Raw genomic sequence first — 13,581 nt, 5'->3', positions numbered from 1 at the left:
AGTGAGTGATTTATTTAATTACATGTTTTGTATCCTATAAGATGCTTAATGTACTGATTTTAATGATGACCATGAGATTTTGGGCTATAGTATTAGTTGAAAAGAATATGAAACCTATGTAAGAATATATTATTAGAGCATTGGATTGGACTATCTTATAAAAAGTACCCTACTAAATATAGGTAAAGCATGTATCTGTGATGGCCTTTGAAACTGAACTTAATGAAAAATGGGAAGAAATAGGACATGTAACTGATTTTCTAAGAGTTGAGGTCTTTTTGACCCCTGCCACCTCTATAGTTCAGACAATCTGTTTAAATCTCTGGTCCTCTGTTTCCACATTTGGGGCTTCTACAATATCTACCACATCTTGGGTTTAACTAGTCACTATACAAGATCATATCCAGCTCGACATTCTATGATGTATAAGTTACAGTCAGGTTTACATGTGTATGTGGGCATATGAAATTCATTAATTCATACTTTTGATTGATAAATCCTGAAAAATTTAAATGCAAAGCAGATTTATACTAAGAGAGGACTGTATAATTGCCTTCTCAAATTCTTTTCAAAATAAAGTTGGTTAAGTATGTACCCTACTTACAGAATATATATTTAATTATAAAACTAATATAAATGCTTTTCTCTTAAATAAATGGCCATTTAATCTTACAAAAGGTTCGGAAGTATCATTATATTCCATTTCGACATCAGAATCATCTAATATATATCTTGTTTAATCCTCAGAATAAGCCTGACATTATTGATTAACTGAGCAAATACTGGATGCCTAACATGTCTCCTTACGTGTGTTTCTAAACACTGTTGCTACTGACAAAGACAGCAAAGACTCTACCCTCATTGATCTTACATTCAAATGTGTTAATGTATGTATGCTTGGATGGGGAAGACAAATTATAATATAAGCAAATAAATAATGAAGGTAATTGTGGATTGTAGTAAATGGCATGGTCAAAAGAGGAGCTGTTGCCTTCCATTCCCAGCAGCCTTTCTAATCCACTTTGTCCTTCTCTTTGCTCAATATCTAAATAATACTGAACAAGTATTTTTAAAATGTGCTTTTAAAGGAGTTCAAAATCAACAGCCTTCACTGAGTTTTCCCAAAGTTCTGTCCAATAATTTGCAGAATCAAGAGTGGGACCCAAATTAGAGTGTAAAATTCATACCGTTTCCTCTTGATTCCAGTAAGACCTAGATCTCTTTATCAGTGTGAAGTGGATTCTCACCTGATGACTCCCAACTGTTTTTCACTTAAAAAATAGATTTGATAACTTCTCACAGAGGATACTATGACGTTATGCATCACGTGGGAATACTGTGGGGTTTTACTGTCACGTCAGCCCTAAGGGGATCATGCCTAAAACTCGAGGGTTACTCTTGTGGATACATCTCATTCATCTCATTGAATTGTGTATTTTTCTGAAGCAACTGCATATTTATACCTCCAGGAAATATAATCTATACCCATTGTGATGCCAACGTTATTATTAGGACCATAAATTAAATAATTGAATGTATTTCTAGCTGATAATTGCAAGTTTTTCTCAGGATCAAAATCTGCTTTTTTCTAGTAATAGATTACATCATCAAAATTATGGTGTCAGAAACCTATTTTTTCCAGACTGGAACTAGCTTTGGATAGGCAACCCAAGCACAGGGCTTAAACCTTATGTTTCCTTGCTGCCCTAAGAACTCTAGAAAATACAAATCAATTTTGTCACTTTTAATTCCCTACCCCTAAATAGTTTGAAAAAATTGTGCTTCATATCCTGCCTAACATGATGGTGTTTATATTGTAGTCACACAGCAGATCATTTAATTGGTCTTTTCCCATTTAGAAGTGCTCATATTTATCTGCTTGTTTTATTTCCCATCTGTTCAAGAGGAAATGATGTGTTATGACATCGTTTTACAAATTACTTTGCCTTAATAATAAGCAACCAGAAAGAGAGTTGAAATTTTAACTTTAATTTGAAAGAAACAAGAATATTTAGTACCAAGAATATGCTTAAGTGTAAAGCCTCAGTTTAATACATATTAGAGACTCTGTTTTGTTTTGTTTTGAGACAGAGTCTTGCTCTGTTGCCCAGGCTGGAGTGCAGTGGTGCGATCTTGACTCACTGTAACCCTCCGCCTCCTGGGTTCAAGTGATTCTCCTGCCTCAGCCTCCTGAGTAGCTGGGATTATAGGCTCCTGCCATCATGCCCAGCTAATTTTTGTATTTTTAGTAGAGATGGGGTTTTGCCATGTTGGCCAGGCAGGTCTTGAGCTCCTGACCTCGTGATCTGCCCGGCTCGGCCTCCAAAAGTGCTGGGATTACAGGAGTGAGCCCCCAAGCCTGGCCAAGACTCTGTTTTTATACATTAATAATTTACTATGGAAGCAGCATTTATCAGTCTGATTAAAGAAAAAAGAATTGGTCATTATGGGCCTCTTATTTGTGAATTTGACTGGCTTTAGCTGATAGATGGATATTATCTATGCCTATTGTTTCAGAAACACATATTCATTGCATATTTATTGTATATATCACAGTTTTAAGAAAATTAATTGAACTATGTTTTACTTAAGGGACCATATGGCAGTGTGGTTAAGAGAGATCTAGATTTGAAGTCAAACACCTGTAGCTCAAGACTGCCTGGTTTAGAAGCCTGGCTTCCTCATTTACTAGTATGTAACCTATAGACCTAAGTCTCTGTAAAATGAGAAAACAATAGTTCCCATCTTGCAAGGATTTGATGATCATTAAATAAGTTAATACATACAGATCAAATTGGTGTTTGAAACAACGATTCATTAAATGTTACCTATTAGTAATCAATTTTTGAGTCAGTCAACTACTGTGTTCAAATTTTTGTTTCCTGATTCATGGTGGGACTAAGAATACTTAACCTCATTAAGTTCTAGTGGCAGCATAATGCGTTGATGCTGATAAAGTTCTTGAAACACATAACTGACCATCAAGATATGCTAGCTATTATTATTATTATTACTACTCATTTTGCTTCCTTACACTGAGAGACTAAGTATGTAAAAATTGCTATTCTTTTCATTTATGCTCTTTTAGACACACTAATCAGGCATTTCTTTTTAGTGAACATCAGTTTTAGTCAACAACATCCAGTAGGATAGAACCACTAGATAAAAGGGATAAAGAGGGAAGATTTCTTCTTTTTTATTTTTGTGTTGAGACAGGAAAAACTGGAGTTTTTATGACAACCCGTTGTTTCATTTTCTGTCCTTTAAGATCTTCATTTGTTTTGTTACTGTGTTTTCTCCTCTGCCATCGATAGGTCTAGTGTAGAAGAAACTTCGTCTTCTGGATTTCTTAGTGTCTTCTACCTGTGTCTGGGTCTTTCTATAGTCATTGTAATTTTAATGAAATCTGTTGGCCTGCAATTCATTTTCTTTACACTTACATTTTCTTACACTTTACACTGTAAAGACTCAACCTCCAAATAAAATAGTTGTGAAGCCACTGTCAAATCTGAGAACTGGAGTCTGGAAGTTTTGAACTCTAAAGTATATTTCATTATACTGCATGTGCATGTTGGAGGAGGGGATACTTTCTGAAACATCTTAATTCACTTCTCTCTTTTGCATTTAGGTATATTTGTACTCCACACACAAGAAACTCATTTGCCAGGGATTGTGTTTAGGTGGTGAGAGGATGGGCTGTGGCAGTAATTAGAAGAGCAAAACCATAATAAGGAAGGAAGGAAGGAAGGAAGGAAGGAAGGAAGGAAGGAAGGAAGAAAGGAAGGAAGGAAGAAAGGAAGGAAGGGTGGGTTAGTATCCTGTATCTGAAACTTCATACTGGAGGATCTCACATGTGACTCCAGGGAAAAACCTACCTTGATTCCTAGCGACCAAAGCTTTCCTCCGGTAAATGAGTAACTGTAATGAGTAACAAACTGGAATTCCACTGCCTTCAATAAAACATGATGAATGAACCTGGCTGAGCAACCCTCAGGTAGCCGTTACCACAGAACGTAGATAACAGCCATGAAATGGTATGAAGTCACAGGGAGCCAAGAGGGTGATCAGATGTCCTAGGAGAAGCAGACCAGTGCACCTGGTGACAGCACTGGGCTGGGGTGGGGTGGGGTTGTGTATCAAAACCACACACCCTTAGAAACGTTATAGAACTCTGCACTCCTCGGCAATATGAAATCAATCCAAATTCCCTTGTGAGTATAAAGAAAAATGCTCAGACTTCCAAATCATTGATTTCTTCCAAAATATCCATTTAAAGGTTGACTTCTTAAGTTTCTAAAAAAATCTGCCACTGTGTTATGGGAATAAGAAAGATGGTAGGTAAAGAATAGACGAAGGGGCTGGGCGTGGTGGCTCACTCCTGTGATCTCAGCACTTTGGGAGGCCGAGGCAGGTGGATCACGAGGTCAGAAGATGGAGACCAGCCTGGCCAACATGGTGAAACCCCGTCTCCACTAAAAATACAAAAATTAGCCAAGTGTGGTGGCGGGCGCCTGTAATCCCAGCTACTCAGGAGGCTGAGGCAGGAGAATCGCTTGAAAATGGAAAGCAGAGGTTACAGTGAGCCAAGATTGCACCACTGCACTCCAGCCTGGGTGACAAGGGCAAAACTTCTCAAAACAAAACAAAAAGATAATAGACAAAGGTCCAGAAATAGAGGCATTACTGTCCTGTGAGGCTGGCCTCATCTAAGTAAGTAGAGACTGGAATTTGCTACCCATGAGCCTTCCTTTTCCATTGATAATGCTTCCCCACTGATAATGTTTCAAAGCCAGAAGGCTCCAGAAAATCATTGGTCAATAGAGATGTTTAGCTGAATGTTAGCTGAATGGGACAGAACACATGGGCTAATGCAGCCGGGGACTGAAGCTGTTGTTTTTTCTTGGGCAACTGACAATGATAATGTGGAAGATTGGGAAAGTTAGCAACTTGGTGCTGAATCTTAAATGACCATCAAATAAACTTTTTCTTTTGTGAATCTATGAAATTTTGAAATTTGAACCTAAGAGTTAAATTCTTTATTTTTCTTCTTCCACTCTCTGCTTTAAGAAGGTGCTTTTTATTTTTTATTTTATTTTTTCTGTCAACAAGAATTAACCAATCACTTTACTTTTCACTTCTGGGGGCAGGGGTGAGTTGACTAAACATTCTTGCCTGTTGCCTATTCATTCCCCAAAGCTGAAGTGGTGTTTTAAAAGTCATACTCATCACGCCTTCCTCTGGTCCTAATGCTTAACACCTGTCAGTGTGTGGTTTGGCCTCTCCATCCTTATCTGTTACCACTTTCCCTCACTCATGTACTCCAACTGCACAGGCCTGAGTTTTGTTCCTCAATTGTTCCAAGCCCTTGCCCCTTAGGATCTTTGTTCTGGCTTTTTCCTCTGCTTGAGCTGCTCTTCCCCAGCTCAGCATGTTGCTATCTCTTCCTCAAACTTCAGATCTCTGCTTAGATAACATCTCTGATATTCTTTCCTTGACAAATCTTTCTAAAGCAACCCCTCTCAATACTTTCCCTTCCCTCCTGTAGTACCTGCTATTATCTCTATCTCTATCTCCTGTCATCTCTATCTATATCTATAGCTAATATCTATGTCTGTATCTCTAGCTCTATATCTTTCTATGTATGTTACATATTTGCTGTATCCATACCTCACTAAAATGTAAGTTCTATTAATAGCAGTCCTCCTATCTATGACATTGTGCTTCACATCTAAGATAATTTCTGGCATAAGATGTGTGAAGTTAATGAATGAATTTCAGCTTTTATACTATCCCTGTAAAATTCCAGTAATGGGGGAAACAGCACAGGACTGCTGGTAAGATAACTATCTGTAAAAGATGTGATAAACTCTGTTTAAGAACATTGTTTGCCTGAGAAAAGGGGGAGAAAATAGCAGTAATTATAATTATAGTGGTAGCTAATTACTAGCTAGGCACCGTAGTTACCTTTACATATATTTGCTCACTTATCAGTATTAACTCAAGGAATTAAATGCACTCTGCAGGTGGCAATCACGGCTGCTCAGCAAAAGGCAGCTTTCCCTTGGATGGACTCTGATGGGGTAGGTCACATGCAGTCTGCATAACTGCATTCTATGTACCTTCTACATTCCACATGACAGGGAATACTTCCAGCATGATTAACATTTTCTCTTCCTGAATAGACAGAAAAGAATGCTGTAGCCTGTAAATATAAAAAGCACCAATGCCTCACAATAGATTTATTTTGAAGGCGACCAAGACAAAGCTCTTTTTGTTTGTTTGTTTGTTTGCTTTGATCTCTCTTCAAACTTTTTATTTTCTTTGTAATAGGTCAGTTTGGCTCCTCAGTGGCCTCATACTTCCTCTTCTTGAGATGGATGTATGGAGTCAATATGGTTCTCTTTATCCTGACATTTAGCCTCATCATGTTGCCAGAGGTGAGATCTGACTTCTAGTTTACAAAACATTTTGAAAAATATTTCTCCCAGAAAAGTATTTGTCTCTTCTTTAAGAGTGGAATAATTAATTGGCTATTTTTACATCTTGGAGTCATAGGATTTGTAATGAGATTAACCTTTAAAATGGTGTCCATGGGCCAAAGGTCCCAATCCTTGCACTAAAGGGTGTGTGAGCCTCTTGAAATTATATAACTTATGTATAATTTCCCATGTATGTTTAAATGTGCATTTTTATGTGGAAAGTTTCATGGCTTCTTTCAGTTTCCCAAGGGGATCCCTGTTCCTAAATGTTAAAAATTATTGTTCAAGAGGGGGACTTTGACACCTTGTGAGTTGTATTTATTTATTTTGCCAAGTTAGCTTTGAAAGAAATGCTTCTTTAATACAACTCTAAGCTTCCAGACTTTCTATACTGAAGAAACACAAAATGAACATTTTCCCCCTAAGATACAAAGTAAGATAATGCCCACAACACACACACACACACACACACACACACACACACACACACACACACAAATAGTGGGATGGGATGAGAGTGGGAGTGGGGTCTTTTAGGTCCAAAGTCAGAAACTAAAACAGAGGGTCCAAATCAAAGAAGACAAAGCCCTGAGCTGATGTGGGGAAAGGGTCAGCTGAGGCCAAAAAGCTAGACTGAGGTCAGAGCCTTCACCTATATGAAGTTAAATGATTCTGACACCTTTGAATGCTTACCTTACAAAAGTTGGGCTAGGTTTTATTTAACCTACAAAGGACGTTTTAGGACCAGTATTTCAAAGCCAATGTGGTTCATACAGCATTGACAGTGGCCAAAATTTGGTGTTCTGGGTGACTTTTTATCTTGATAACTTAAAATCAGTGCCAGTTTCTATACTAAGCCTCCCATGAACATAATAATAATAATGCTTTACGTTCATAAAGAGATGCGAGCCTTTAATAGTACAAAGCTCTTCCACTTCTTTTACTTACTGTGCCTCACAACAAATTTATGATGTAGAAGGTGGAAGATGTTTTCTTCAACCATGTAAAACACGTAAACGGAGTCGCCTAATGTTGATGTGACTTAGCTAACATCTCGGAGTAAATTTTTTTATTAAGCTGATCTAGGACTAGAACCCATGATTCAATCCCTTTCTCCAAGATTTTGCACTTTAATCCACTAGTTTTATAATCCTTGAGATAATTCCAGGGCTTCTAAAGTTGTCTGGCTCATAGAAGACAGTGACCAAAGATCAGAGGTTCTGTATAGTTTATTTCCCAAGTGCACACTTTCAGATAATGCAGCTGAATGTGTGTATTTTATCTATTTCAAATTAACCCCAGCCTTTTTTTTTTTTCCTTACCTCTCTAATGAAATCCGAAACTCCTCCATTCCATCACTGGCTACTATGACATTACTTAGTGTCAGATGCAGATATAAATGGAGTTTTATCAGCAACATTTACTCTTTCCCCCCACACCATGCTGCCTCCATGTGGAGAAAATAAAAGGCGGTTGCTGATTTATTTGAATGATATGAAATTACAGAATATCTGCTATGTAGTGGATGGAGTGTCTATGTGTTAGGTTGGATGTATTCTGAGAGCTAGGAAGCATGCTGGCTTTGGATACCCTTTTATAGGTTGTATTAGATCCTGAGGGGCATCCTGTTTTCTAGGCAATGATTACCAACTCCAGCAAAAGAACAAGAGAATGGACACCTTGCATGCTGACTTTGCAGAACCACCAGAGGCCAGGGCAGTCATCTCCCGGCAGCAAGCCTGTATTTTTCAGCTGCCTCTACCCTACAGGCTCACTCAGTATTCCTCCAAGGCACATGCCCTTTTGCCCCAAGGTCCTGTGTCCCTGGGCAAGCCTTAGACCTTAATCTCCTTTGTCCTCTCTGCCCCCTAACTTTGGGGTGAGACAGCATGTGTGGAACCCACCTTCTATTCTGTTCGGACCAGGAAGCCAGATGGGCCAAGGCCTACTTTGGGAGGTTGTGTAGCTTCTGCACAGGGAGTGAGCAGAGATTGATGTCCAACCCTTTGCTCAGTCAAGCTCTGCACCTGGGCTTCAAGCCACATTCATCTTCTGTTCCCAGCTTTAGGAGGGAAGTTTCCATCTCACAGAAGAAGCAACATCTGCTTGGTAAGCTACGGGGCTAGAAAGGTGCTCTTTCCATTTCTCACCAAGGCACCTTCCTATGACCCTATTCTTGCCCTCTCACTGACCCACTCTTCCCAGTACTATTCTACCTACTGTGCTTCTCTTCCAATCAGGTAGCATGAATTTGAGGCAGCAGCCCTGAATTAGTGATGAAGCAGACACCACAATCAGGGTGCAAGTGTTCTCACTTTGCAGGCACCCACAAATTACATGATTGGTTTTCCTTGAGTTCTCTCTCTTGACGTGAATGACAGAATCTTCCTCCACCCCCACTCCTAAGGGGTATTCTCATATGAAGGTGTGGGTAAGATGGTTTTGTTGAGTCCTTTGTGACTTGAAAGGCTACCTCTCTCCTTTCTAGTCTTCTAAATCAGAACAGTTTGGTGGTAGTGGTGGCAGTGGGATCCTCAGAAAGCCCTCTGGGGAATGTGGTTGACCTGACAGCTGGTGGTCCCCTGAACTCGGAATGCAGGGTCGTTTGCACTCCCTTTGTTCTTACCTCTGGATTTAGTAGTTGATTCCCAGAAAATGGGACCCCACATGGAGACCCAAAGAGTCCCCTTGAAAATGTTTCAGAAGGGCTTTTAAGCAAAACCATTTGTGATCACATGTATGGCTCAGACTTTGTTTCTAATTGTTCACTGCTTTCTTTGCTTCTCCATACAGTACCTCTGGGGTTTGCCATATGGCAGTTTACCTAGGAAAACAGTTCCCAGGGCTGAAGAGGCATCGGCAGCAAACTTTGGTGTGTTGTACGACTTCAATGTAAGTGTCTCCACACAACTGTATTGGTGGGAGGATGGATTTCTACTTAGTATATTTTACTCTGAAACCCACGGCCTCCTCTCCTGGGTCAGGCTGAATGTCTTAATAAAGATGTCACTGCTCCCGGAGGAAGGAAGGAAGGAAGGAAGGAAGGAAGGAAGGAAGGAAGGAAGGAAGGAAGGAAGGAAGGAAGGAAGGAAGGAAGGAAGGAAGGAAAGAAAGAAAGAAGGAAAGAAGGAAGGAAGGAAGGAAGGAAGGAAGGAAGGAAGGAAGGAAGGAAAAAGAAAGAAAGAAAGAAAGAAAGAAAGAAAGAAAGAAAGAAAGAAAGAAAGAAAGAGAGAGAGAGAAACCCCGTCTCTACTAAAAAATACAAAAATAAGCTGGGCGTGGTGGCGGGCGCCTGTAGTTCCAGCTGCTCGGGAGGCTGAGGCAGGAGAATGGCATGAACCTGGGAGGCGGAGCTTGCGGTGAGCCGAGATCGTGCCACTGCACTCCAGCCTGGGCGACAGAGTAAGACTCCGTCTCAAAAAAAAAAAAAGAAAAGAAAAGAAAGAAAGGAAGGAAGGAAGGAAAGAAGTCTCTATATAAATGTGACTATGATTTAGGACAATGGTAATATGATATGGGAATATAGACTACTGAATAAAGGTGAGCTCAGAGTTCAAAGACTTGAAGCAAATATTCTTATCCTGGCTTTGGAAAAGAATAAAGGAAGAGTTTGTAAATGTGCTGTTTGGAAAATCTTGTTGGATTCCTAGGGAATTAAAACTTTTGCAGTTCCTATTAACCTCTTCCTAAACAAGTCTCCTATTTAGTGTAACTCATTAGTTAGTACTAAATAAAGCTCAATATTGAAAACTAAGAAATACTAAATTCTAACTTCTAAATAATACTAAAATTAGTATTATTCCATTGTAGTATTCAAATGAGCATTACTCTTTGAGCTCCCCTACGTAGAGATTATGACTATGGAAAGGAGTTCTGTGGAAGAACTGGGTACTTTCCCATTTTCATGGGGACTCTTTGGGTCTCTATGTGGGGTCCCATTTTCTGGAAATCGACTACTAAATCCAGAGGTAAGAACAAAGGGGGTACAAAGGACCCTGCATTCCGAGTTCACTCTATGGAAGAACCCCTTTCCATAGAAAAACCATTTTGGACTATATGTATAAGTCAAGTCTTTGACAACAATGTAATTCCACGTATTCTTTTTTTAGTAGACTAGATTAGAAATGTTTGGAAGCATATGGGTGGGAAAGTACCCAGGTAGAAATTGAGGAATTGATAATTCAAGTAATTTTTGGAGGCTAGACAATGAGAATAAAATTTTATACAGATTGCAGAATGAAGGAGAGAAAAAACAGACTTCCTGTTTATAGTGTTAATACGTGTATCTTAACAAACATTTTGATTTCCACTTTTAGCCTCCTTAAATTGTGAGTTTCCCAAGGAATGAATCAGGTCTGCTACATCTTTTCAGCTCATAACCTAATCCTCATCCAGTAGAGGCTAAATGAATCTCATTGACTGACAATCCTGAGTGAGGGGGATGATTTGTAGAGCCTTGAAGTAAGAACCACAGAACCAGTTTATGTGAGGAGTACCAGAACATGCAAACCTTAAGAAAGGTTTCCAGTCTCTGAGTGAACAAAGCAAGCTATCAAATTAGCATAAGGCACAATGATAGCGACAAATATGTGGCATTTGTAATCTTCAGTCACCCCTGTCAGTTGGACTTTCCATTTCAATTCAGCATCTTTTAAACTGAATTATAAACATACATTGATTTTACAAAGATGAATGTGACATGATTCTTGACCTCAGGGTACTCGTGATATTAGAAGGAAGACACGTAGGCAACCAGTATACAAGATGCTGTGCACAAAGTTAGCAAAATTTTAAAAAAGGAAAAAAGTTTCTGGGGAACCCTGAGTAAGTGGTTCTTATTTCTTCTTAGGTGGGTCTGGGTTTTACAGAAGAGATGGCCTCTGAGTTGGATTTTACCTCTTCTCTTTTATTTCTCTTTTCTATCACTCCTAATTTCTTCCATCTCTTCCTCCTCGCCTCCCTTTATCCCTCCCTTTATTTATCTCTCTCACTTTCAAATTGCAAACAATGATTACTATGTCACCTTACCACTGTTTTCATTTCTCATTCTCTTCCTCCGATTAGCAAAATGACAAACTTCCAATCTGCTTAATAAGAACAAGGACTGTGATCACTGACTTTTTCTGCTTCTTAAGGCATACCAGAGAAAGGAAGGACTAAAAATATGAACAAAAGGTCTTTTCATTTTTATGTATAGATTTCTGAAGTTTAAATACTTCTGAATTTCCCAATGAACTGAAATGGAAAATTTTGGGCAGAAAAGTGCATTTGGGGTTTGAAAGGTAGTGACTCAGTTGAGGAAGACAAACAGAAAAGTTGCTGTAAGAGAGTTACTAATGGGTGGACAAGAGGGTCTGAGAGGCAAATTCAGGGGAAAATAGAGGGAAAGAGTTTGGATGATGAGTGTGCTCCCCAAGATTGTATCACTGCCCTTGACAGCTCTCTCATGTACAGTTTGGTGAAATACGGTTTATAGGTCCGCAGAGGGTACAGAAACCAGAGTGTTCTATGATATTTATTTCTAGGCCTGCCTGAAAACAATCCTAAGGCAATGAGAGAATTTTTAAAGGTCAGGAAAATAACAGAAAGCCATTACACTGATTTTATTCACTTACAGGCTTACTGCATGCTGGTATCAGTCGTTAATTTGGCATGCATCATTGCTGGGGTTAGTAGTGATTTTAATAGCTCTGTTTCTCCAATGTCTGCATCATGCAGTGAACTGTGATTGGTAAGTAAGGTCCCTCACTTCACAACCCTCTTCATGGTGGGTATTTATATCTGAGACTAAGCTCAAGAGTGTTCTTATATGTGAAATGGAGAAAATAATAGTATCCACCACAAAGAGCATTAAGTGAGATAATGCATGAAGCAGCAGATAGCTCAGAGTATGTGGCACACAGTACAGGCTGAGTATTCCTTATCCAAAATGCTTGAGACTGGAAGTATCTTATATTTCAAATTTTTTCAGATTTTGGAATATTTCCATATACATAATGAGATATCTTGAAAATGACACTCAAGTCTAAACACAACATTCATTTAGTTTCATGTACACCATGTACACATAGCCTGAAAGTAATTTTATCCCATATTTTAAGTAGCTTTGTTCATGAAACCAAGATTTGATGGTGTTTTAACTGTGACTTGTCACATGAGGTCAGGTGTGGAATTTTTCACTTGTGGCATCTTGTCGGTTCTCAAAACATTTCAGATTTTGGAGCATTTAAGAGATCAGATTTTTTAAATTAGGAATGCTTAATCGCTAAATATTTCTTATTAGAAGAACCATAACTTGACCAAAGGCAAACAGTTATTAGGAGACGGATTCGGGATTCAGGGTTGGTGGTATTACATGAAGCCATATATGTGGATAGTGACAAGCTAGTAAAAGGACTTTTATTATAACAAAGAATAAATATGTAAGTAAATAAAAGTATTCTGACCTTAACGAGAAGTTATTGAAAGATTCAGGGAAAGGAAACAATAGGATTATATAGTCGTTATCAAATTGTTCACTGAATAACATTATTATTTAAAAGAAAATATTACTGTTTTAAGGAATTTTATATGATATACAAGTTTTTATGACTTTTGAAGTTTGAAAGATTTGTCTTTTTTGGGGGGCAATGATTATATTCTAAATTTGGCAGGGAAAGGTAGGTTGATTCACGTTAAGGAACATTTTGCTTTTACATTTTTGTAAGAAAAGGGAATTCAGCCCATCCTACAATAAGCTAATAATTGAGCACATTCTCTATACTAGGGTCAAAATAATTTCACAAGTACATCAATAAGAGAGAGGGCAGGACCTTTAATTATAAAACTGAAGAAAACAACAAGAAAAAAATGTACAAAACTTAATTTAAAATATATGAGATTTGGTTTCACAGTAAGAATCCAAAAGAATAAAACCAAGTAGTCACTAGTAATAAGACATTATAGATTCAAATGAGATGCTGTCTTGGTCAGGATGTGGTGTCCTCTATGGCAGAGGGGAAGAGGCTGCCAGAGCACCGATTGTCTTGAGTATCCTGCATAGATGGGAGAGATCAGATGACACAGACAGCTGTGGGCTGTCCCTTTAAGAACTCCCATGGAA

The 13,581-nt window shown here is 38.6% G+C and overlaps 1 protein-coding gene across 1 annotated transcript in view; it reads left to right on the top strand.

The window, feature by feature from the left end:
• The window catches only part of TMC1 (transmembrane channel like 1), a 180,364-nt gene that overhangs the window by 85,677 nt on the left and 81,106 nt on the right, over positions 1–13,581 (top strand). The window contains exons 8-9 of the mRNA XM_010375850.2: positions 6,331–6,437; positions 9,273–9,371. Of these exons, the coding sequence (XP_010374152.1) occupies positions 6,331–6,437; positions 9,273–9,371 (206 nt within the window). The remainder of the gene's footprint in view (positions 1–6,330; positions 6,438–9,272; positions 9,372–13,581) is intronic.

Source organism: Rhinopithecus roxellana, chromosome 16, assembly GCF_007565055.1.
Source record: "Rhinopithecus roxellana isolate Shanxi Qingling chromosome 16, ASM756505v1, whole genome shotgun sequence".
Lineage (NCBI taxonomy): Eukaryota > Metazoa > Chordata > Mammalia > Primates > Cercopithecidae > Rhinopithecus > Rhinopithecus roxellana.
Note: the sequence above shows the minus strand (reverse complement) of the source record. Positions and strands in the feature narration are given on the sequence as shown.